This window comes from Mixophyes fleayi, chromosome 6, assembly GCF_038048845.1.
Source record: "Mixophyes fleayi isolate aMixFle1 chromosome 6, aMixFle1.hap1, whole genome shotgun sequence".
NCBI lineage: Eukaryota > Metazoa > Chordata > Amphibia > Anura > Limnodynastidae > Mixophyes > Mixophyes fleayi.
In genome coordinates, this window is record NC_134407.1 from 202,905,099 (window position 1) to 202,932,360 (window position 27,262).

At 40.6% G+C, this 27,262-nt stretch overlaps 1 protein-coding gene and 1 long non-coding RNA gene across 2 annotated transcripts in view; one reads left to right on the forward strand and one right to left on the reverse strand.

Annotated features, from left to right (window-relative positions):
* LOC142095216 (ABC-type organic anion transporter ABCA8-like) overlaps positions 1 to 27,262 on the forward strand; it is a 108,733-nt gene that overhangs the window by 16,455 nt on the left and 65,016 nt on the right. The window contains exons 5-10 of the mRNA XM_075178100.1: positions 8,045 to 8,142; positions 10,328 to 10,551; positions 17,776 to 17,914; positions 21,551 to 21,736; positions 25,077 to 25,224; positions 27,042 to 27,207. Coding sequence (XP_075034201.1) covers positions 8,045 to 8,142; positions 10,328 to 10,551; positions 17,776 to 17,914; positions 21,551 to 21,736; positions 25,077 to 25,224; positions 27,042 to 27,207 — 961 coding nt within the window. The remainder of the gene's footprint in view (positions 1 to 8,044; positions 8,143 to 10,327; positions 10,552 to 17,775; positions 17,915 to 21,550; positions 21,737 to 25,076; positions 25,225 to 27,041; positions 27,208 to 27,262) is intronic.
* The window catches only part of LOC142095218 (uncharacterized), a 62,447-nt gene that overhangs the window by 9,746 nt on the left and 25,439 nt on the right, over positions 1 to 27,262 (reverse strand). The gene's annotated exons all lie outside the window — the stretch shown is intronic.

A 27,262-nucleotide genomic window follows, 5' to 3' on the forward strand; every position in this document is an offset into this window, starting at 1 on the left:
GAATTCCTGACGGGAAAACTTCGTTCCACCTATTCTGCACCTGTATCTTTTTCATTGGGCTCATGTTTCGCACTTTACCAGACATTACAGTGCTAGTTAAACCAAAGATCTAATCCTGCACAGTTATTGGTGGCCCTCTTTGCATTCAGATGTCGAGGAATTTGTTTCTTCATGCTCCATTTGTACACAAAACAAAGTTGCCTGAAAGAATCCTTATGGACTCCTTCAATCTCTACCTATACCTGACTGACCATGGAGTCACCTGTCAATGGATTTTATGACTGATTTACCCAGTTCCAACGGATGTTCCTTAGTCTGGGTAGTCATGGGTCGCTTTTGTCATGCAGCACATTTTATTCCATTAAAGAAATTACCATCAGCTTCCAGGCTAGCTCATCTATTTATTAAGGAAATATTCCATCTTCACGGTTGTCCTGACATCATAGTATCCGTCCAGAGGTCTCAATTTGTATCGAAATTCTGGCGAGCCTTCTGCCGCATCTGTGGTATCAAGTTAAATTTCTCTTTTGCCTATCACCCTCAGACCAATGGCTTGACTGAGAGAACAAACCAGGAGCTTGAAAAGTTCATAAGGTGCTACATCGCCACTAAACAGGACAATTGAGTTAATCTTTTACCATGGGCTGAATTCGCGCATAACAATCATTGCTGTTAAGCTACTTCTGTATCTCCATTTTTTTGGGCTGCACGGATTCCATTCTAAACTTCTGCCATTTTATGACCTACCATCATCAGGAGTGCCCACAGTGGATTCACTCCTGCAGAATTGTTCCTCTCATTGGACTTGAATCAAGCAAAATCTGTTTCAAACCTCTGCCCTAAGTAGAAAATCTTTTGATATGAAGAGACAATCTAATCCTCTTCTCTCCCCAGGAGATAAAGAGTGGCTGCCCACCTGGAATTTATGGCTTTTAGACTTCTACAGGAAAATTGCCCCCTGTTTTATTGGTCCCTTTAAAATCTTGGAGGCCATCAACCTAGTAGCAGTCAGACTAGAATTATCTCCCACAATCAAGATACTCAACATTTTCCATGTTTGTCTTCTAAAACCACTTGCAGTTAACAAATTTTATTCTTCTAAAAAATCTACTGTGGCTGTTTCTATACAATACCAAGAGTACGATGTCAACGAAACCCTAAACTCTCGCACTTCCAGAGGTGACCTTCAATTTTTGTTAGACTGGAAAGGTTATAGATCCGAAGAATGCTCTTGAAATTCTGCAATCTATATACCCCATGGTGAAACAGGGTACCTCAGATGGTATGATAGAGAAAGTATAGTTATATTTCTTAGTAGAGTGCAGACAATTTTAATATATCTCTATATCTATAGCTATAGAATATTAGATATCAATAGAGGGTCGACCTGTCAATAGTTAACCGGAATACCAGGTAGTAAGCTGGAAACCGGTCTTATTTGCTTGTTTGGTGGTTAATGAGAGGGTTTGTATGAATTTACCCCAGCATTTAAATACTGCTGGGAGGTTCTTCCGGTGGGTGGGCCATCTAGCATAGCTGCTTCTTACCAGGGTTCCTGAGTGTGCTCCAGATATCTGCAGTAATCCATGTTCAACTCCCAGTGCATGCTAGTGAAAAGAGGTCTGAGTGTTAGAGTACACCTTAGTGCTTCAGCTGGAGTTAAAATGACCTGAGGTCACTTTTCATCGCACTAGACTTTGGCCTTCGACAGTGAAGGTGTTTATGACCACAGGCTTCAACCCCATTGTGATAGACATTGCAATATCGCATATCATTAGGAATCTCCCTCTGCCATGTGAGGGGGAAATCACCCTGGGACCACCCAGAGAAAGACACAGATGGCAAAGGCAGTCACCAAGCTGATTTTTTGTCTCCATTGAGAGTGGTGGTGATAGTGTTCTATTGAGTGGACTTGCTTTACTGGCACCAGGAAGTTGATCAAACTGACTTCCAGTACACAAGTTTCAATCCAATGCCATTGTCTGAGGGACTGACATGTGAGAGCAATGATTTCCTATTGAGCTGACTTACCTATCTATTCCGGGAAGGGGATCCACTTGAGTCCTGGAACACTATCCTAAATCCTAAATTTGATGACTTCACTTAAGATATTAGGTACAGGATCTGCTGACTGTACTGCCATTGGGAGCTGGTACACCTGGTGGCCTTGATTAGGTCAATATCATCAGGTTGTCACGCCTGATGATCTGTCTGTATCCAGACTGGGTTGTGTCTCTGGAGCTGGACTGGTGACTACGTGGTCAAAGCTGGGTGGCCTGATAATGTTCCTCTGCTTGTAGTGAATGGACTGGTGCAGATGGTGATTACACTAGCAGGGAGAACAAACAAGAACTGGATTGCTGGACCGTAATGAAACCGGAATGCTGGACCAGACTGTAAATGGAATGCTGTAACCGGAATGGAACCGGAATGCTGTAACCGGAATGCTGGAAGAGGATTGCTGTAACCGGAAGGGAATGGAATGCTGAAACCGGAATGCTAGAAGAGGATTGCTGTAACCGGAATGGAACCAGGATGCTGTGACCAGAATGCTGTAACTGGAATGCTGTAGCCAGAATGCTGGAAGAGGATTGCTGTAACTGGAATGGAACCGGAATGCTGTGACCAAAATGGAACCGGAATGCTGTAACTGGAATGCTGGAAGAAGATTGCTGTAACCAGAATGGAACCAGAGAAAATGGAACCAGATTGCTGGAGTCGGACTGGAGCCACAATGCAGACTGCACTGTCAGAGCTGGATAAATAGCAAGACTGCAAACTGCTGGGATCCAGGTTGGCATCTAAAATACAACATTGCATTGGCAACGAGTATGGGCTCCAGGAAGTCTTTTTTATAGTTGTTGTTGATTCATGATTGGAGACTGCAATTAGCTGGGCAGAAGCAGCACTGAGTTGCTGAGGTGGATCAGATGACCATATCAAAGATGGCAGCTCCCCTGGACTGGTTTTGGAGGGAATCTAAAATGGGGGCTGTTATCATCTGATTGGCTGAGAGGAATCATGTGACCGAATCCAAGAAGGCTGCGCCCATACTCTGATTCTGGAGTGGAGACAGACTGGACACCATCTTACAGAGAGGTCTAAAACCAGCAGAGACTGAGGACAACTTGGAAAGGCAGCGAAGAGGTAAGTGACAGAACCCGAGAGCCTGGTGTGTAACACAGGTGGCCCACGCTTTATTCTTAAATATATCCACATTATTGTATTTCAGGGAGTCCGGACCCGGGATACCAACAGAAACCCTCCATCAAGCAGTGCATTCAAGCCACCTGAACTCATAACTAATTTACTTAACCAGTAATAGCCCACTAAGCTAACAATCTATTACCACTGGGGTACCTATTTTGGATCAGGGTAAAGTCCATTTTAACACTGACTGCAACTTTTGGAGCATATTTGGTGATGGACAATAGGATCCAAATCACCTCTGACTGTCCCCTGCAACGTAAATGTCACTCTAATTCCACCTCCTGTTGGGAGATTGTGAGGACTGCGTTTACACCCCAAAAGGCCTTTTAAAATACTGTAGTTGCTCCTGATGTATCACTTAGTCCATCAATGGCCACAGTATTGAGAATTGTATTGCTTGGTATGAAGTCCTGTTGTTCACTGGCATAACTAGTGAATTTGATGTGACTGTATATATAGCAAGCCCATATTTTTAATGATGTGCATTTCTCAAATTGTTAGCTGACCAGTGAACACCTAAGGGTAAAAATTTCAAGGTCTGAATTTTTTAGAGATTTAAAATAGCAGCAAATTCGGGGAAGTTAACTGGCGATTTGAGTCACCATGTTGCTATATGTATTAAATATCGATTTTTAGTATGATCTCAAAAATCGCTGGTCATCTCTCACGATTTGTGCCGATTTCAAACTCTCCCATGTATAACAAACTCGCCGGTGTTTACCAGAAAATCGCCAATTGCAAACCGATACTGATTTCTGATTGGTTGAAAGTTTGACATGGCAAACTCTGGCGATTTTAGGCTAAATAAAATTATATTATTAAATAAAAAATCCGCGGGGTCTCCCATCCAAGCACTATTAACCCTAATGATGCCAGCCTACTGCTGGTTGCATGAAAATCTGGAAAAAATTTGTGTGGGGTCCCCCCGATTTTCAGGCAACCAGCACTAGGCAAACCAGTCGGGGGTAGGTGGCACTATAGCCGGGGGACCCCGTGGCAGGGGTGCCTCTGCCATAATGACAAACCAACCCCAGGCTGCTCAGCGCTGGGCTGGTTTCCATAAGGTGTGGGGTCTGCAAAAAAACCGAGTAGGCCACCCACTCTAGTAACAACCAGCCCAGTGCTGGAACACTATGGCACTTTCTACACCCCTGGGCAGTAGGTGTAGGGTAATAACAATGATATAATGTAATATAAACAAACTGATTCCATTTTTGTTTGTGGAACTACAAGTCCCAGCCAGGCCCTAAACAGTCTGGGCATGCTGGTGCTTGTAGAACTACAAGCACCAGCATACTCATGGCAGTCAGGTCATGCTGGCACTTGGAGAACCACAAGTGCAAAAATGCCTTGCTCCGACCTGTAGTTCCACGCAATTTTTTTTAAAATAATCCACAACTCCAACATAAAAACTATAACATTTTAATAAAAATAATTAAAACCCAATAAATTAACAAAACACGCTCTTTTATACCACATATATTTATTAAAAATAATAAAACCCCATAAACTCACCAATCTGATGTCTTATTCTTTTGTCGGCAGCTTTTAATCCAGAATGGCTTGAAACCCAGGTCCCAAAATATTTGTAATTCCAAAGAGTCCATGAAGATGTCCCAAAATATTTGTAATTACGAAAGTCCATGCTTGAAAATATCTTCTGTTCTTTGGGTCACATAGACCCCCATATTTGTAATTCCAATAGGCCTGAAGTCTTCTTTCTTCAGGTCAGGAGGAATCCCCATTTGTAATTCCAGCTGGAACATGCTTTACGTCAATTACTTTGCTTGTATCTAGTACAAGCAACCCATCGTGAATGAAATAAACAGAGCGGCAAGCTCTATTTATAGAATTTCCACGCTGTCATTGGAAACCCCTTAGTCTATAGATAGACTTTGCGGTTTGTTGCAATTTTCGCACAGCCAGCACTAGGCTGGCAGCACAAGGGTTAATAATGCTTGGACGGGGGGACCCCGCGATTTTTTTAATTTTAAAAATCATCTATTTTTAGACAGCCGCCGGGACCTGCAGCTGTATAGGCTGGCAGAGTAACAGTGATGTGTTTTGCAATCACGCCTATAGAAAGCCGCACGTTGTATCTGGCAATTTTTATTTGAAACTAGGTAGGGTTTGCAAAATAGCAGCATTTGGAGATTTGTATAGCTAGAGTGGGGAAAAATCGGGACAGCGATTTGCTACGAATTTGAAACCAACGATTTTTTAAAAAACTCATCTCCGGCGATTTCACATCAAATCACAGGTTAATACGTCGGCGAGTTTCTACTCGCGGGATTTTCAAAATCGCAGCTTGTTACCTTTAGCCCTTCATCATCATCATCATCATCATTACCATTTATTTATATAGCGCCACTAATTCCGCAGCGCTGTACAGAGAACTCACTCACTCTGATTGACCATGATGATTCTAATGGAATAGAAGTCCAAAACCCTGATTTGTCTAATATATTGACTCCCTCAACAGCAGAAACTGCTCAAGAACTTTTTAAATCATAATGCCCCATATCAATAAAAAGCTAGAAGACTTACAAACTAGCTTTGTCTCGGCCCTAGTCAAAATTAGTCAAAATCAATTCCAACTATTCTAGAATAACCATTCTAGAACAAAGAACGTGACAAAGAGGATCAGGTACATTTCCTACAAACCATGGTCGACAACCATGCTAGAAAAATCCAATCCTTGATTGATGTAGTAGAAGACCTAGAAAACCTCAGAACCGCAAAAACAAAGTATGTTTTATTGGAATTTCAAAATCAGTTAAAGGGGCTTAATTAATGGGGTACCTCAGCATTTCCATTCAATGGGGAGCCAGGAAGAAATGAATAACCCTCAAATTGGGTCTCAGAGAGCTGACAATATGACAGAGCCTCGCCCAGTTATAGCCAAATTTCTACGTTTTTGGCAAAGGTATAAATATTGACAACATATCATAACTCACCCTAGCTATCAATCGAGGAAGGGTTATCATTAGCTATTAATGCAGCAATCTTACAATTGGAGATCCACTGTGATGCTCCCACCTTATCCTTATCTAGGGACAAAAGATGCAGAGATGACTACAATATACATATTGGTATGAACTCTGCAATGTTGCCGATAACCCACCAGTTCAGCCTTAAAAGTGATACCTTTCCTTCTTCTTTTGTCAGATACTCTCCTGTGCACCCCCCTTTACCACTCCTCCTAAGCAAATTACCTCAGTAGGACACAGTGGGCCTGATTCATTAAGGAAAGTAAAACAAAAAAAAGTGTAACTTTGTCCCTTGGCAAAACCATGTTGCATTGGAGGGGGAGGTAAATTTAAAATGTGATGGCAGATTAGTAGGTTAATTGGCCGCTATAAAAATAATTGACCCTAGTCCCTCTCTCTCTGTGTGTATATATATGTATGTTAGGGAATGTAGACTGTAAGCTCCAATGGGGCAGGGACTGATATGGGTGAGTTCTCTGCACAGCGCTGCGGAATCTGTGGCGCTATATAAATAAATGATGGTGATGATGATGATTTATAGTTGGGGTAAGGCATGTCCTAGATCAACATTAGATTTCAGTGTACAAATAAAGCTATAAAGTATTTGTGTGCTACATGAAATACAGCCAGTATTTATCTTATGTGCAAAATAATAAACTAATTTGCACCCCTTGCATTGTAACATGGTTTGCTCCAGGAGAAAACGTACTAATTTTTTTGCCTTACTTTCCTTAATGAATCAGGCCCAGTGTGTCAACGTAATTACCGGTCAGTGGCGGGCTGGCCCGGGGGGCAGGGGGGCATGGGCCCCCCGGGCCGCTCGGTCAGGCCGCTATTAGGGCCGGGGGGTAGGCAGACCGGCCGCCCCCCCCGGCTGCAAAATACAATTGTTTCCCCCGCGGCTGCATCTGATGACATCAGATGCGGCCTCGTCAGCGCACAGGCGGCCGCATCACATGACAGCGGATGCGGCCGCGTCATCAATGACGCGGCCGCATCCCTTTTCATGAGATGCGGCCGCCTGTGTGCCCCCCGGCCACGCCTCTCCCAGCCCGCGTCTGCTACCGGTATAGCTGAAGCATAATAATAATCTAGTACATTCATTGTATATTGTTGATAATTAAAATTGACCTTGGAAATTAACTCTGGATCATATTGGAAATTGATTTGTTGCTTGAAAATCTAACTTAACACAACTTGCTTTTTTAAAACTTTGTACTGGAATTTAACATACATGATACTCTGACATACCTGTTGATTATTTCAGAATTTGTATGAATGTTCCATTTATCATCATCATCACCATCTATTTATATAGCGCCACTGATTCCGCTGCGCTGTACAGAGAACTCATTCACATCAGTCCCTGCACTATTGGAGCTTATTAAATATATTCTATATATGAAAACGATTCTCTATTGAGTAGGGATTGCTTTTTTTGTTTCCCATTTCTTCCCTTTTTAGGACCAGTTTGTAACTCACCTCTTATTTATGTGGTTATTCTACATTCGGTAATATTTTTTTATCTCTGTATGTTTTGCTACTTATCTACATTGTAAGAGGTGGTGAGTGTGTATAGCATATGTACATGTGTTTAGAATTCATAGACTGGGAGAAGGGAGAAGACTGATATATTCAGCCACAGTTGGGTTTAAAAAGCATTACCATATAAAACCCTGTAAAAATTGTCATAAAACATGGTGGATCACCTACTGCGTTCAGATAGCTGCACCAAATGTATTACACACATATTATCTGGAAAGTTATACAGGAATAAATTAACAGGTTATGTACAGAGCCTCTGTATGGACATCATCCACAATCTACATTATGTCCTTCTGTAGGTTACTGTTCAAATAAGTCGGATTCCTGCACCATGACACATTACTGGAGGTCGGGGTTCCTCTTTCTGCAAGCGAGTATTGACTCTGCTATAATTGAAGTAAGTGGATTTCATTTCTGCTTTGTCTAGAACAAACCTCAAAATGTGGCATTAAGCAGAGAAAATGGGAAATTCTGTAAACAACACCTGCCACCCCATCATTCATACATTTACTTTTAATATAACATATCAGCATTTTCTGTGAGAAACTCTCCAAAGCTATCTTCACTACATCAATTAGGTTTTATCCTAGCCCAGAACATTTCATTAAAATGTTGCAGTATAATGTAGAGCACAATAAGAGATAATACATCCTAACCAGTAAGCTCCACCTAATATGTTAGACCTTTCTTCAGCTGGAGGGTTAAACATCTCTTCTTTGAAAACACAAGAGCTATTCCATCTCTCTCAGAGGTCAGCTTCCCTGTGTCACCAGGTAGAGGTAAAGATTAGATGTCATCATTCCTTAAAGGATAATTTCAGCTAAAAGATTTTTCAGCTGCCATCCTTTCTTCCTCCAACCTCCTCTAACAAGACTGTGGGTTTCCAAATCTTACTGGAAAACTCACCCGCACCAGCCTGCCAACAATTTCTGTTCCTAGGTTGACAACTGGAAACACTTTGAAGTATACTGTGTTGGTTTCTAGTCATGACTCCTGTCCTATCAGCAGCTGTGTTAGAAACTATCACATTGCACTTTCCACCCCCATATCTTCTTATTGTCCAAAGGGTAGTAGGAGCATCAGTGGATTGACTTATCCCAAACAAAGAGGGTGCTTGGTAAGGGGCTCCCACCGGATGCTAGCTTAATCATCATCATCACCATTTATTTATATAGCGCCACTAATTCCGCAGCGCTGTACAGAGAACTCATTCACATAAGTCCCTGTCCCATTGGAGCTTACAGTCTGAATTCCTTAACATGCACACACTCAGACAGAGGGATTAGGGTCAATTTGATATCAGCCAATTAAACTATTAGTATGTTTTTGGAGTGTGGGAGGAAACCGGAGCACCAGGAGGATACCCATGCAAACACGGGAAGAACATACAAACTCCACACAGATAAGGCCATGGTTGGGAATCAAACTCATGACCTCGGTACTGTGAGGCAGAAGTGCTAACCAGTAAGCCACTGTGCTGCCCAATTACCACTTTTAGTTCAATTGTCCTTTTAAGCTGATGCTCTCTGATTAGAGGCCAGCTAATAATATGTTTAGGGGGAACTGACGCAGAAATGAAACCACAATACCACGCGCTAACTCGTAATATACAAAGCGGTTCTCACCAGGGGAGAACCGCTTTGTATATTACGAGTTAGCTGTTGCTAATACTAGTACTAATTAGCTCTAACAGGTATACAGTTGATCTCCAGATAGGCTGACTAGTAAGCAATACTAACATGATTAGTTATATATATTTATTAACAGCTATCTGATTGGCTGAAACTAGATAGAGTGCCACAGTGTAAACCTTTGATGGGCTAATCTAGCCAGTTCTACAACTAGTGGTTTCATTTCTTCATTCTATAACAGTTTGTGGCTCATTAGGGTATACCAACCAAATCCCTAAATATCTAAATCGTTGAATATATAATATAGTCACTGACTGTTTTATACACTTGATAGAGAAATGCAGACAACATAGGGGATTGATTCATTTTTATTATAAGAAACATATAATCAACATAAGGATCTAAAAATATTTACTGCTCATACATTTGTTTATAATAACAACTTATTATAGTCACAAATATAGCGAGGCTTGGCGGCAATCGCTGCCAGTTTTAATCACTATTACTAGTCACTATTACTTATCACTGTGTATCACTATCACCTCTAGTTTTTAGAATATTTCACCACTGGTAATAATCAGGACAATAAGGGAACGTATTTTTAAATAAATTTATTCAATAAAGATTTTTGTTTTACTTTAAAATAATTAACAATCAAAAAGAGCCCCTTACTTCCATGTTTCTTCTTTCTTCTTGCTCAAGGCATTTACTAATTATACATGGCAAGGGAGCGCCACTTGCAACTTGTAATTACTATACATTAATTAAATCATTGGGTTTTTTGATTGCCTGGTACGGTGCCAAATTTTTTGCTATTGTTGTTATCACGTGGAATGTCATGTCTGTTATTTCCACTTAGAGTATGGAAAATACTCAACAATAGAGCAGCAATGACTTCACCTTAACAGTATACTTTAGCTGTGTCCTGATACTGTAGTATTGTTTCTCCAGATGACCACCAAAAGACCTGTAGAGAAGAAAATGGCCTCCATTGGTGTAGTGAGGATGAAGACTACTGAATACAGAAGACAGATGATACAAAGTGGCATATTCATTGTTGGTATGTGCATGTGCTACGTGTCACTGACGTACCTGCTGTCACTGTATGTCACCAGAGAGCGGAGGGAGATGAGAGAGATCATGAAGATGATGAGGTTGAAGGATCTAGCATTCTGGTGAGTTCCTTAACAACATGTGAGCAAGTTTCATATTACTATAACCCGAATATGTCTGGTGGGCACAAGGCCTTAGTGTATTTCTGGCTTGGTAACCTGTGGTTTTATAGAAAGCAAATTAAATACTCTCTATAAGAAGTAGAGTACAAGGAAATTTATTTATATTACAGTTTATTGGAAATATGGGAGGATGGTGAAGGGAAGGATGATGACACAAATAAAGGTCCATTGTGTTGCGGTGGTTTCAAACCACCGTATTTACTAAAGGCCAAGCCACTATAAAACATCTGAAAACCACAGTTTAACAGAGCACCACATGACAAATCTCCATACCAAATTTTTAGCATCATAAAAATACAAACCGTCAGATTTACTTAGCTGTGGTTTAACAAACTGCCAGAAAAATAGCCAGAAAAAAGAGGTGGTTGTGAGCGAGACTGACCAAGCAGCATTATTTTTCACCTATCTTCCTGTTCGGAACATACTAGGAGTCACCATTGACTTGTAAATTGTGGGAACAATCATTGATTTTGATTCAAGAGGCAAAATTAATTTCTACTTACTTTGTGGGGAAACTTAATTTTTCACTATATAAGCCCATAGAGTGCTAAGGACGAGTGGGACTCACCCTCTACATGACCCCTAAAGTCCTCATGACGAGTCCCACTTATTCTCTGCACTTAAGAAGTTTAGAAAACCCACACATCACTTCTCAGAGTGGTATGTGGTCTTCCTGATACTGCCAGAGGAAAGGAATGCTGGTGTCACAGCATGCATGTGCACGTGCACAATCTGTTAAAGTCTATGAAAGGAGGAGGCTCTCTTTATCTGCTTATCCTTGGCATTTAAAAAGCTGGGAGTGCCCTTATTTAAAAGTGCCTGTTTATTGATTTCGTGCTTACCCAAAAGTGCTTAGCACAGGGGTGAGTACAGCCTTAAGTAATTATTGTATTAGTATAGTATGTGGAAACATGAATATATATTTATATTAAGGGGTAATACTATTTTATTTGCTGACGGGCAAGTATTATTTATGATCGGGGGTCATTCCACTCAGGGTTTCAAACTGACCGATTCAGATTGTAATGAAATTTGGAGTAATAAATGCTGTCATAGGTGTAAAGAAAACCCCAAAATCAGGCTGATATGTGCACTGCCTTTAAAGTTACATTTTTTAACGAAAAAATTGCTTTTAACGTTTTTTTAAAATTGAATTTGTAGTAGAGATGTTCACTGACCCCCGTATTTTGGTTTTGGATCTGGATTAAGTTCATGTTTTGGTTTTAGTTTTGTCAAAACCGCCCCCTCGCGTGTTTTTGTTTTGAATCTGTATTTTTTAGAAAAATAGCTAAAATATGCTAAAATCACATAATTTTGTTCTTTTCTTGTTCCTACACAATTGTCAACCTCAATAACACTAATTTTCATTAATTTCCAGTCAATTTTGACCACCTCACAGGTCACAATATTATTTTCATCCTCTTTCGGACAAAGACTGCAGCGATCTGGCTGGATGCTAAGCGACAGAGCAACGACAAAAACACATAGCAGTGCATAGCACATCTAGGACACATTTCCACCCAACAATTGCAGAAAAGGAAAGTGGTGCAAGATGGAATTGTCCTTAGGCCCTCCCACCCACCCTTATGTAAGATATTGAAAAGGACATATACAGTTCAACAAAGTAAGCACTCCAGCAACAAGGAGTGCCACTTTGTGGCTGAAGTGCTTGGTTTGTTTTGACCCCCACAAAACAAGCTAACAATGGCCTTAAGGCACCAAAGTTAACAGTGCTGTTAATGAACTCTACTGTGGCAAGATGTTATTGTGATCATCCTCAGCCTCATCCTCACCCTCATCAGTGTGTACATCACCCTCACACATTATTAATTCATCACTGCTGGAATCCACCATTACAGAAGTCTCTGTACTTTGATATAATTGGTGGGAAAGGCCTTCCTTGTGGAAATTGTAGTTCATTTTGATGAATATCATCTTTTCCACATTTTTAGGAAGTAGTCTCCTACGCCAGTCGCTGACAAGGTTCCCGGCTGTGCTGAAAACTCTTTCCTAGTACACACTGGAGGGTGGGCAGCTTAGGTAGTGCAAAGCGAGTTGGTAAATGGTCTCCAAATTCAGATTTTTTCCTCCCAGTATTTAAAGGGACTGTCTGATGTTTCTATTTCTATGCTGTCGTTAAAATAATATTACACCATCCTTTGAATGTTGATAGTAGGATCAGGTGGCATTACGGCAGAGCTGTCACTTTTTTGGTCAATTCTTTTAGACCAGACCAGATGTCAAAATGTTGTGCTGAGTCATCTGCATCATCCCTGGGTCTCTTGGGAAAGCTATGTTTTATCCTAGCAGCAGTTGAGTGAGAAACTGAAGGAGGAAACGCCAAAATGTAGTAATCCGATTTCAAGATTTTGATAACTCTTGGATCCTGGCAAAGCTAATAAAGTACTTGATCTACAAGTCCAACATATTTAGAAAAATTGCTTTGTTTTATCTTCTCCTTCAGTTCCTCAAGCTGCTTTTCCAAAAGTCTAATTAAAGGAATCACTTGGCTCAAGCTTGCAGTGTCTGAACTCACTTCACAGGTGACTACTTCGAATGGTTTCAGCACCTTGCACAACACAGAAAGTATCCACTGCGCTTGAGTAATATACATCCCCCTGCTTTCCCAATGTCATGGCTTGTGGAGTAAGTGGGGGTGGCTTTTCGCTGTTCCTCCATCCTCAGAAGCATATACAGGGTGGAATTACACCTTGTTACCACCTCTTGCTTCAGTTGATGGCAGGGCAAATTAAATTGTTCTTGGAGATGCTGCAATCTACTACATGCTGTGACAAAATGTCCCGAAAGTTTACGGACCACCTAAAGCATCTCCTGCACTTAACAGTTATTTTTCAAGAAGCTCTGCACCACCAAGTTTATTGTGTGAGCAAAACAGGGAATATGATGGAATTCACCCAGCTGTAATGCTCGCACAATATGGTTGGCGTTATCAGAAATAACATATCCTAGGGAGAGTCCAAGTGGCATAAGCCATGTATCAATGACATCCCTTAGTTTTCATAGCAAATTAGCAGCTGTATGCCTGTTAGTGAAGCCGGTGATACAAAGAGTAGCCTGCCTGTGAGAAATGTTACGTAGTGGTGTACATGCTGCTGCTGTTCCTGCTTGTGAAGGTGAATGACCAACCCAGTGGGCTGTCACAATCATATAATCTTTTGTTTGCCCACTTCTACTCATCCACATATCTGTGGTTAAGCGTTCAGTGGGTAGAATGGCATTTTTGAGTCCAATTAGTACATTTTTACGAACATACTAGTACAGTTGAGGAATAGCTTTTATTGCAAAATGGTGTCGCAATGGAATTTTGTAACGGGGACACAAAACCTCAATTAACTGTGAAAAACCAGCTGCATCTATAGTGGATATTGGACGCAGATCTAACACTAGCATAGTAGCCATGGCGTCTGTCATCCGCTTTGCAACTGGGTGACTGCTGTCATACTTGCTTCCTCTAGCAAAAGATTGTTACACAGTTAATTGTTGTAAAGTACTAGTGGTCTTCTTCTTGGGCTTCTTATGGGAGGAAGATTCACCCCCAGCAGCAGCAACAGCAGCAGTAGTGGGACTAACGCTCAAGAATTCTTCAGAGGAATCGAGGATAGTGCAGGAGTCATCGAGCCTTACCAGCTTGGATGCAGGACTAACTCCAATCGCTACTGAGGATATTGATGAGGACGGTGTTGTGTGTGTAGATTGCAGGCATCGGGATGTAGGTGAGAGAAGGGTCCTAGTTGATGATGGACTGCTTGTTACTTTTTTACCATAACTTTCAGCTTTTCTCAACACCTTGCCATGAACTTGCGTCAAATGGTGTAACATGGTTAAGGTCCCTCCCTAGACTGATTGTGGCTTTACATACACTACAAATGGCTAGAGAACTGTTGTCAGGATTTGGGTAGAAATAATTCCACACATAAGAAGTGGATTTTTTTGGTCTTATATCCAAGCATGACAATGGCCTTCTTTTTATAACTTGATAGAACTGCTTCCACTGGTGCAGGACTTACACAAACAACCTCATCCTCATCAACATCCTCATTAGCGCCCTCGTCGGCTACACAAATATCCCCCTCACCCTCTTCCAATTCCAAAGTGGCATCCTCAATTGGTGTATCACAGGCTACACTGGAGCTGTTCCGGCACACATCAGCAGAAATGCTGAAAGGGGCTTTCTTTATGGGTACACTATCAGAATGGTTACAATTACACATAGCACTCGTGGATGGACTGTCCTCAGGGGTTGGTGTCATTTCTGATTCTGAGCATACATTTTCCTCGAATGCCTTACTGTTTTCTTCCAGCTCGGCTTTCACACGTAACAGTATTTGTGCACCACTTTTGGACTCCAAATTACTTGGTCTTGCTTGGTCACGAGTGACCTTACAAGAAGAAGCCTCAGTAACATTTTCAGATCTCGCACTCATAGAGAAAGGCGAAGGCCTCCTTCTTTCTTTGCTACTGTGTGTGTAGATTGGCATGTTGGCAATTTTTTTTCTATCGGCAGTTAACTTTTCCTGGATTACAGCTATTTTACTCTACAACACGGTAAAAGGTGTTTGTTTGTTTGTTTGTTTTTTCCCTGACTTCAAAAGACTATGTACTTTTACATAGGCTTTACCAGATGATGTACAGGGATAACTACCAGCAGGACTGGTGGCAGCAGCTGCTTGCTGCTCTTGCTCATCTGTGTACTGCTGTGAATCCGTTTTGATAACACTGTACACTTAGTAGTGCAAATTCAGAAAAAAAGAGTGCAATGACTAGTATATTAAGATTTCAGCAATGACCAATGCAGCTCTTCTATAAGGGTGTCTATCAGACCCTACACTTTGTAGTGCAAATTCCGAAGAAAAGAGTGCAATGACTGGTATATTAAGATTTCAGCAATGAGAAACTCAGCAATGGAGCTTTCTCTAACACTGCTACCACCCTCCTCTTTCTCTTCTATCACTTTGGCTGCCAAACTGCTCTATACTCTGTCCTACCCCTTCTCAGTTGCTATGCCAAATGGCGCTAAATCGTGGTGGAGGGCGGTATTTATAGATTCCAAAACTTGCGAGATCCGATGACATCATGATGATATTTTGTCTCGTTTTGGAATCCGAATAGGCACGAGAGTACCGAGCAGACTCGGCACGGTACTCGAAACCCCAAAGTTCGGGTGGGTTCGGTTTTCAAGAAACCGAGCCCGCCCATCTCTCTCTCTCTCTCTCTCTCTCTCTCTCTCTCTCTCTCTCTCTCTCTCTCTCTCTCTATATATATATATATATATATATATATATATATATATATATATAAAACACACCATCATGTTTCAATAAAAATGAAAATTGTAAAATTTTCAAATGCAAAATTTTGATTTTCTCAAAAAGCCATATTTTTAAATTTTTCAAAAACATCTCAAAAATTGTTCATACTGTTATTAATAAGGCAAAGCTGCACAGATCAGCATGGTTTTGTGCTGCGTTTTGACATTGTACAAGGCCCACTACAGACACCAGGACTAGATGTGGTTTTCAATATAGTTCTGTGAGGGGGGGAGGGGTTTATTAGAATTTAAATGTAATTGCAAAGTAGCAAAAGAAGCTAAATTAAGTTGTATTTACAATGAGTATAAAAACTCTACATGCCCTTATTGAAATAGCAGGTGTTAAATTATGTCAGACCTTTTTCCATCTTTAAGGTGACCTTGCAACCAGCAAAAAAACAATAGAAAAGAAAAAGACAAAATTTAGCAAAAAGAAGTGAAAATAAAAAAATCTGAGTGCATGAGTGTTAACACTCCTAAACTAATACTTTGAGGTAGCTCCTTTTACAGTGAGTCTTTTTGAATAAGTCACTATCAACTTTGCACACCTGAAACGATATTTAATAAGGGACGCGTTGTTAAAACCACTTGTTTTAGGTCAGACAACCGCATGAAAACCACAGTTTACAAATTCCACAGTTTGGAGCACTAAACCACCAGCGATGTGTGGCGGAAATGATCAAATAAACATGGCTCTAAAAAAGAGCACTCAAAAGTCTCTCATACAGATAGTCCATAGGCAGCGAAGATCGATCTCAAATGTCTTTAAGGGAAGTAATAATAATTTTTCTCATAATCCTATGTTGTTTTCCAAAGAGAAAGGTGTCTCCTACCTAATATGTCCCTATTGTCATTAGGAAAAAGTAAGAGACATGAACAATATAAGATAAAATTCATTCAATGTACGGTATGTAGTAAAATACCCGAATAATAGACCCTCTGAGAACCAGTGAGGAAAAACAAAAGAATCTATATAGGTACAAATCACGTCACCACGTGATAGGTACTGACACCAAACGTAATGAAAATATCGGAGCTCCTGCCCCTTCCAATGTGCTTACTCTATGTATAATAAGGGCTTGCGTGATCATACAATATATTCAAACAGCTTCTAATGCCATCAATCAGATGTTGTCCAGCTGGGTCCCGATCTCAGTATTTGAGTGGTTCATATGCAAAACAGAACCATTCCGACATCTGAAGTTTTTGCAGTCTCTGCCATTGTCACAGTTTCTTGTTCATGTACAAATGTTCATCTCTACATAGGCCGTCCCTCTGTTTCCGGTTGCGACTGAAATATACACATTTACATTTCATATCTGTTATTTTGGGAGAAGTGGATCCCAAGTGTAATATTAAGGCAGCATCTGTTGGAGCGCTTGTTAAAGGGTTCATCTGTTTTTATATACTAGATTATTCCACAGGTTTACAATGGGAGTGAGGTCAGGGCTCTAACTGGACAGACTAACTGGACTGACATGATATGCTGTGATTTGTAGACAGACTTACTGCAGTGGGAGAGCGATAGGTAACCTACCTTCCATCTACCACATTTGCATTTTTAACACACTTAAACTCCATGGTGGAACCTAGAAGAGACCACCAGATTATATAATTATTCCTGTGTATATGAAAATAAGCATACACAAGGAAAGAAACCACCCCTAATTCTTTATAACAGTTTAACCATTACTGCTCAGTAGCAATTGATATTTTATAGGGTTCTTAAATAACGTGTGTCTCTGTGATTAACTTGAACACAGTTAAATCAAAAGAATGTTTAAGTGTTTATTTACAGAATGTATAAATCTTTTTGTCTTGTTCTTGTATTGCAGGTTGTCCTGGGGATTACTCTACTCTGTCTATGTTTTAATTATAGCAAATCTGATGACTCTTGTTACAAAATATTTTGTTTTCTACGAGAGTTCCTATGGTGTCATTCTACTCCTGTTCTTCCTTTATGGGATATCATCGGTAGGTACTGCTCCTGACAGCTTCAAATACAGACTGTTTACAGGGTGATCTGATTATTTCAGTTGTTACATTACTTTATTACCAGTGAAATCTCACTTTTGCTTTGCTTAACATCAGATATTATATTCAATTTTGGTTTATGTGGAAGATATGTACTTTGTGTGGGAAAGTCAATGGTAAAATGTAGGATTATTATTTCAGAGCTTGATAAATATTCTCTTAAATAAGTTGTTCAGTTGTGACCTGGAATATGAACATTTAGGGCCTGATTCATTGACAAATTAAACTAAACGTAATGTGCTTTCATCAGGCATACGCAAGTCCGTATTCAACAAGGAGGGGATCTGAAGATATATCTGTTTATGAATACGGGTCTAGGTGTGCTTTGCTATAACAGACAAGACACTACAGGTTGCATCTACTACATAAGTGGAATATAAAGTCACAAAAGAACGTTCAGAAAAAAATCTATTCAATTAACGTCACAATAAAATACATTTATTAAGATGTTATGAATGTCTACTGTACATAAAAATACATTTCTCCAGTTGCTCCTATAGCAAACAAATGTTCTAGCATGGATACATAACCGTCATCACTAGCAATCAGCACTGTAGCTGGTGCAAGTGACATGGCTGAAAATCACTGCGACAATTATGCATTGCACCTAATCACTGGCTGTTACTTTCCCCTGAATAATCATGTATGCCCGTGTATATTTTGTATGTAACCTTGTAAAATAATGTCAGTGGGCTTTGCTGAATGACATGAGTTTGACCTGAGCAAGTGTCAACAGTTTTTTTAAAAGTAACCAGGCCAGACAGATAACATCTCTGAGACTTTACAGAGTTTGTGCAAAGAGTCCAGCCAGCCAGGCAGAGCAGAGGTGAAAAATCTTGTCCTTTGAGATACCAGACCTATATCTCAGGAAAGAGATAACTCATTTTGAAAGTCCTGTGTCATTCTGGGAACAAGTCTGCCCTGACATTGGAAAAGTTAATTTCCAAAGGAAGGGATGAGAGCAGTGTGAGAAGGTTAAAAACAGCTGCCCTTCCCAGTAATGTTGTTCATTCTATGAGGAGACCTGCCTAGGTTGGAGTGTGCCATTTTTACCAAAGTGTACTCCTCTCATGCCAAGTTAGTGACTCTGGTTTTATTTCCTATTTTATTATTGAAACATATTTGTGCAACTTATTTTGTATTTCTTGTAATTAACTGTTTTGTACTTTAGCCTTACATTTAATTTAGCATATTCTCCTTGATTCTTTGTGAACTTACGAAGCCAAGTGAGGCTCATGCTAAATGTGTATGTGATTTAAGAGTGAAACATTAATGAGTGGTTTTGATGAACACAAGGACTCCATAGTAAATCCTTTATGGTGGCAGAAAAGGTGTATTCATTGGTAAGTGACTAAGGTGACTCCAGTCACGGGCAGCTGTTTCCGATTGAGGTATCTGAGGCAGGCTGGGCATTTGTGACAATCACGTACTTGAGAGATGCACAAAGCTTGAATCAAACAGTGCTGCGTGCGATTGAATGTGGCATGCCCGATACTGTACATTTACTACGTGCACATGCCCATTTCCTGCCTTGTTCCACTACTGAAATCATAGGCTGTAGCAGTGGCGGATCCAGGGGGGGGGGCCCCCCCTAGCAGACACTTGCTGCCGACGGCTGCTGTGTTTAAAACACAATCAGAGCAGCCGGGCAGCACACTGTCCCTGCCTGTCACGGCTGGACGGACCTGCACATAGTGTGCAGCCGTCGGCAGCCTAAGATGTTAGAAAGGGGCGGGGCCTAAATCGCCCCCCCCCCCCCCCCCCTTCCCCCCTAAATCGCCCCGGGTACAGCATTTTTCTAGATCCGCCCCTGGGCTGTAGTAAGGGTCCTTGGCACTTGAAGATGAATTGGACATTACTGCGTTCTGTGGCATATGATTAGTTTCTGGGCGTGCACAGTGCAATTTTACACAAAATACGGCACATCACGGCATGGACGTTCCATCATGATTCAGGCCCTCAATGTTGATTTAATTGTTATACATTTCCTAAAAATTAAATTGTGCAGCACCTTTTATCAGTTTCTTATCTTTCCTCTAGCTATGTGATATCATGTTTTCTGCTGCATTTCTAAAAGGCCACCGCCCATCATGAAACCTACTTTTAATTATAATTCTGGAATAAGTGAAGGACATGGTGCTAATGATTACATGCCAATAGCCAAAAATGATGCTGCATATTGCATCAGTCCACTTACAGGGTAGCTAATCCCCACCTTCCCGCTTTCCTTTTTATATGTTCTGAGGAGGAGCAAATGTTTGGATAGGCAGAAGGGAGATATTAGATGGAGGGATGGCGTACCTAGCAAAGTACAGAGTAGTTGCAGTAAGGTTGCTATTCATTGTCTTTAAAGTGAAGCCCGGGGGATTATGGGTAGGGATAAGGTTGTAAGATGGAGTGGGAAAACTAATTAGTGTCCATTGTTCTCACCAGGCTAGTCCAAACAGGCCTTCTAGCAGGGGGCTTCTGTGAAAGGACAGCTCATCTTCACTGCCCTGTCCAAACCCCCTAGTCATCCACTGGCCAATGGTTAAGAAGAATAGACCCAGGGGTTTGCCCAAGGAGAGGAAAGACTGTGGAAATTAGACCTGAGATATAAGGAACGACTCCAGGGGCGAAGGGTGTTCATTCTGGGATTTCATTCAGGAACAGTGCAAGATCTAGTTTTTGAGTTGTCATTCTCTACTAGAGTCTATATATGCAGCTGAGAGACATCCATGGGTCGTGAAGTCTGGACAGCCAGGTGACTATAACTCCTTAAGCTAGTGGGGTAAGGGACAGATGATGTGGTAAACCTGCCTGGCATTTTTTTTACTGTGTGTACATAATATTCTAGTGTTGTTTGTATGACAATAAATATACTGTTGTATTTTTATAACTACATTTGCCTGAGTGACTCTACGAATCCTAGAAGGTACTGGGTAGACTTCCCTGGCATAGGAAAGTACCCGTGGATGGCCAGCCAGTGTGAAGTGGGTAGCATTGGGCCAGATAAACCCGGTATCTTCACACCTTTGTTCAGAGGATAATTGAAAGGGGCTCTTAAAACCCCTGCACATCACGTACAGTTTATTAGCTAAAAAAATAAAATTCCAACAACATATTTTCTGTTTTGAATCTGTCGTAGTACATATAGGGAAAAACAAAAGCAGAAAAAAATTCTGTAACCTGGAGTCCCTGCAACTGCCCTTCACCTCCAGCCAATCACAAGTATATTCCCATAATGGATGCTTGATATTTGCTGCTGCAGAAGGGGAGTGCTGGGGAATCCTGGCTTTGACCGTTTTGCATATATTTAATTAACTGGTGAACAAGGGGTTTCAGGGAGAATGGGACTTTTTGCAAATTTGCTTTCTTAATTACCCCGGCCTCAGCACCTTTTAGTGTGGGGCTGGAAGGCCCTTGGAGTATTCTACGTGAAAGCCTGAAAACTTAATTCAATTTAACTACTACAACTGAACAAGTTGCACTTTGTTCTGTTTACATTTTTGTACATCCACATTTCATCATAACACATGTCTATATAGTTATGGATAGTTTATATTAGTTACAATAACTTTTTTTATTTTCTTCCAGATATGTTTTACATTCATGTTGAGCGCCCTCTTCAGGAATCCCAGAGTCACCGCCATCGCAGGATTTTTCATCACACTCTTCATATCTCCGTTAGGCCTCCTACTGCTTATGAAAAACATTCCCAAGGTTTTGGAAGTCCTACTAAGTGTGCTGCCCCCATTCGCCTTCTCGGTTGGACTGACAGAGGTAATAAAAGGCTGTTTCACAAGATTGTATATAATTCTGCAAGGTGAGGGTTGATGGTGCAAAATATTCCTGATGCCACTATCATAAGCTGAATATGATGGAAATAGAATGATTGTATTGATTGCAAACATATAGTTAGATTAAAATAAAATAGGTACAACAAAAGCATAATTGTTAATGTTCCTCGGAAATGCTATACCACCCAAGGAGCTTTGTTGCTGATATTTGTCCTATACCTCAGTATCTGGAGTAGTTGACCTGCTCGCTTGTGACCACCTTTCCATTCTTTTCTTCAGTGGTTCCACCTTCCCTCTACCCTCCACACACACACACACAGGGGACTATTAATGTAGGACCGCATTTTTGGCCCGTAAAGTAGCATCTCTTATCACCACTGATTGCAGCAATAAGAGGTGCATTTACAGATCAATCTATGATCCTCCGGGACAACCTCTCTGATAAGAGGATTTCCTAGCTGACCTAACTGTGCATGTGACAATAATTTGACAAGGGGAGGGATCTGAAAAAATCCCTTTGCCCATCCCATCGCCTTTGTGTCAGAGTGCCCATAAACTTCAGTTGCTAACACCATATTCAGATGGCGTTAACAGCCGACTACAAGCTCTGTAAAGCTTAGCTTTTCATCTCTTGGTAAATGGATTCCAGTTTGCAATCCCCATAGAAAATGATGGTAACTGTGGTACTGAGTGCTAGTTTGGTTAACACAAGAGATATCTTCAATGTATCCTGCTTTAGCCTATTGTTAAATAGCTTGGATACTAATATTTGCCTTAATCACATGATTTAAGACAGATAAATGCTTGATAAATAGGTACAACATTGAGAAAATATAGCTGTCACAAGACAGCTGCAAATGAAAGCTATTTGGCAGTATTAGCACAACTGAGCAAGGAGGCGAGGAGTCTAGTGCCGCCCCTGGTTCAACAGGCTCCCGCTCAAGGAGGAATGGGCTTTGCTTCAAAGGATGCACAGGCCACGGTTCTCCAGTGAAGTAGTGGCGAGCAGTGGGTGGATAGACAGTCCGAGTTCAAGCCAAGGAGGTAGAAGTGCACAGAATCATTATTTAGAGAAGGATCAGGGAAGCCTAGAGTCAAAGGCCAGGAGGAAATGTGGTAGCCAAATCAGAGTCCAAAGGATAGTCAAATAGCCAAGCCAGGTCTGGAGCCAAAGATAACACTTGCAGGAAAGAAGGGCAGTAATGAAGGAACTCTGAAGTATGGGGTTGACCTGATACTATGGCACCCTAATGATGCTAGAGTCTGCTTTAAATAGAGACCAAAGAAGTCTAATTGGATCCTCCCGGTGGTCAGTGATGTTACTAACCGTCGACAGCTGATTGAGAAGAGTCCAGCTGCCTGACAACGGGACACATGCCAGTGCAAATGCATACCAGTATGCAGAGCCAGCCGAGGATGTCCTGTTGCTTACCAAGGGGCTTGAAGGATACTAGAAGATGCAGGTGTCTGTCCCTGAGACATGTCATTTGCAGTTCCTATGGTATGGAGAGAACCGAAGGACCATTCCACAGACTGATGTTGGTAATGCAGAGTTTCCTAGAAGAAGTGAATCAAAAATCGAAGAGGGAATATTTGTTGGATCACAAATAGACTGCTTATGAAGGATGAAGAATTTGAGGGAGGCTTGAACGAGTTTGAGGCAGCTGCATGGGGATCATTCCAAAAAGATGGGAAAATTTTTTCTGTGAAACTAGAAGGCTGAGAACTACAAAGAACTGGTTAGTGAACTCTTAAAAACATATTGCGCCCTGTGAAGCAATATGTTTTTGAACATACATTTTTTTCGCATTTGGACTTTTTCCCAGAAAATTATGGAGATGTAAATGATGAACACAGTAAACAATTCCACCATGATATATCAATGGAAAATCGCTACCAAGGAAATTGGAATCCAAATATGCTTGCAGATTACTGCTGGACACTAAAAAGGGACGTTCCTCAAGCTAAATACAGCAGAAAAAAAGCACAAAAAGTTAATTTTATTTGAACTGTATATGTATTTTATTGTGAATATTAAAAGAAAATTCAAATTTAAATTATTTTTAAAAACATGTTACTCAAAAACCCAGCCCCCCACATAAATTTGGTATACAAATTTTTAATCAGCGCAAAAAATACTATAAGAAACACCCTATCAGATCAATTTAACATTCATCATCATTATCAACATTTATTTATATAGCGCCAGCAAATTCCGTAGCGCTTTATAATTGGGAACAAACATTAATAAAACAATACTGGGTAATACATACAGGCAGAGAGGTAAGAGAACCCTGCTTACAAGCTTACAATCTATGGGACAATGGGAGTTTGATACACAAGGGCATGTGCTACATCATATTGCACAATGGACCAGCTAGAATGCAAAGGTAAAAAGTATTGAGTGGGCTGTGTGATTAGTCACACAGCAATGTTGGTCAGAGGGTTGTTGTCTTGTGTTAGCTGTGTAGAGGGTGGTAATAGGGTAATCTAGGGAGATTAAGATGGTGGTTGAGGAATATCATAAGTTTGCTTGAAGAGGTGGGTTTTCAGAGAATGCTTGAAGATTTGAAGACTAGAGGAAACTTTTACTGTGCGAGGGAGTGAATTCCACAAAGTGGATGCAGCCCGAAAAAAGTCCTGTAACCGGGAATGGGAGGATGTGATGAGAGTGGAAGAGAGACGCAGATCTTGTGCAGAACTGCGTATCGAGTTGGGAGATATTTTGATACAAGTGAGGAGATGTATGTTGGTGTAATTTTGTTGACGGCCTTGTATGTTAGTAGAAGAATTTTATATTGGATTTGTTGAAATACAGGCAACCAATGTAGAGACTGATAGAGGTGATCAGCAGTGAAAGAACAGTTTGCAAGGAAAATCAATCTAGCCACTGCGTGCAAAATAGATTGTAGGGGTTCAATTCTGACTTTGGGAAGGCCAGTAAGGAGGTAATTGCAATAGTCGATGCGGAAGATGATGAGTGCATGAATTAAGGTTTTTTCAGTGTCTTGTGTGAGATATGTGTGTATTCTGGAAATGTTCTTTAGATGTATGTAACATGATTTAGATATAGAGTCGATGTGGGGAATAAACGATAGTTGTGATTCAAGGATTACACCTAGGCAATGAGCTTGCGGGGTGGAATTTATTCAAAAAGTAAAATTTTGTAGAACTAATTGTACTATATTGTACTAAAATTGCATCAGAATATTTAACTTTCCAACCACATTATTTTAGTAATCCTTGATTCAATATGAAAATTTGCACGTTGCACACCCTCCTTGTGATGCCCCCGGTTAAATATGGCTTCTTTTTAATTTCAGAGCGTCCACCTAGAATCTGACATGCAAGGGGTATTTTTCTCAGACATAACAGGCGATTCTTCCCATGTGCTTTCCAGCTGTATCAGTCTGATTCTAGACTCCGTGTTTTACATGCTGCTCACACTGTACTTTGACAAAGTTCTGCCAGGTAAGGGAGGTGAAGATGTAAGTGTGTAAATATTCTAATTCAAATGGAAGATAAAACATATATATTATTTGAACTATGCATTATTTCATCCCATTGTGTTTACACAACCTTACTGCTGGCTTCATTTAAAAACTGAAAGTAAACTAAAAAAAATGAGGTATCCTCTTTACTTTTGTAATTGTGAATCAAATATAAAAGTAAACGTTATAAACAATGTAATGACCAGAAACTTCATAATTGATATTGGATAAAAATGAAATAAAATGTCAGCTAAATGTGGAGAAATCACTGAATACATCATACAATACACTGCTTTTCACTTATCAAGCATTGCAGTACAAGATACAAAAAATGATGGAGGAGACAAAGCTGTAATGGAGTAAGAAAAAATCTAAAATACATTTAAAACTATCAAAAAACTGTCCGTGTTTAGTCCTTGAAATAAATAGTTTTGCTGCGATTACTTTCTGAATCCAGTGGCTCCACTCATACAGTACCTGGTGGAGCGAGAAAATGGAAGATCCTACAAAGGTTCCTGTGGCAATTGTAATTTAGGAGACAGGGTCCTAGACTATTATCAGTGTGATAGACTTCCCTAGGGGGAAAATCCATTTAGATTACAGGTCATTTTTAATAGACTTACATAGCCACAATTATGTCTTTAACCAGAGTTATGTTCAGAGAACAAAAACAAAACAGAGGGGAAAGGCGCCTATGGTGTAATATTTTAGGGATAATAGTTCCAGCAACCAAGGTGTGTGCATATGTGTATCAAATATATACTTGAAAGCGTGCTCATCAACGCAAGAAGCCTAGGTTACTTCACTGCCATCATATAGATCCACTCCACTCTTGTATACTCTAGTGGAAAGGAGAGAGAACAAAATAGTGCAATATCTTCAAAACAAGTAGCACCAGTATAAACCCAGCCACAATGGAATAATAAAATAGAGTTTATCCGTATTCCACATGCAATCTTTATCTCCACTTCACTGGATTTAGGTGTCATAGGATTCCGACGGTAGTAACTGGAAACAGATGCCAAAAATAGGGTACCAATCTGTACCACCTTACGCGTTTCATCTTAAAAAGACTTCATCAGGAGGATATGAGTTCAGAGAATGATGCTATGTTGATATTGTAGGATGCAGTGAACATTCCGGTAGTGTGATTGTTTTAGTGAGGACAGTAGTGCATATGACAGGGGAAGTGTCATGAGGAGGGGAATAAAATGAAGAGGAAGCCATTGACCCTTAGATTGTACGCTCCTTTGAACAGGGTATTCTCTCCTCCTGTCTTCACCACTGTTAACTCTGCTCTCCAGCTACTTAGCCCTCCTCCTTGAGGACCCTCTTCCCTCCGTCCCCTCTCGCTCCCTCCTCTCCCCTTGGGGGTCTCCCTGTCATCCGTGCCTTCCCCTTGGACTCCGTCGTTGGCGGACCTTCCCCTCTCCCCTCTCCCGCCCTCTCTAGCTGTGCTTTGAGCTCCCTGAGTTACTGTGCTTATTGTTTACTGTACTGTGCTGTCTCACCTCGTATTGTAATTTTGTTTGTCCCTGTACGGCGCTACGGACACCTAGTGGCGCCCTATAAATAAAAATGAATAATAATAATAATAATAATAGACTGAGAGTTAAATAGTGAAAGGAGCAGGGTCCCCCAAGAGCACAGAATATTGATGTGAGGCTCCCCTTGCACTAATGTGGGAAGATTGTTGTGACACCTCTATATGGATTTGTTTATATTTTCTTGTCAAAATGTCCCGCCTCACATTCACCCATATAATGATACAATTAATCAAATTTCTCTCATCAACAGATAAGTATGGGATGAAGTATGATCCTTTCTTCTTTCTGACATCCTCATATTGGTCAAGAAAAAAGATGATCCCACCAAGTTCACAGACTGAGAGAAGGGAAGAGTCTGACTATGATGATAACAATGAAAAAGTTCCCAGCTCATTACATGGAAAAGAAGCAATCAGGTATTTTACTAAACTGTTTCATATTATTTCAGATAATGATGCATAATCATTAGCA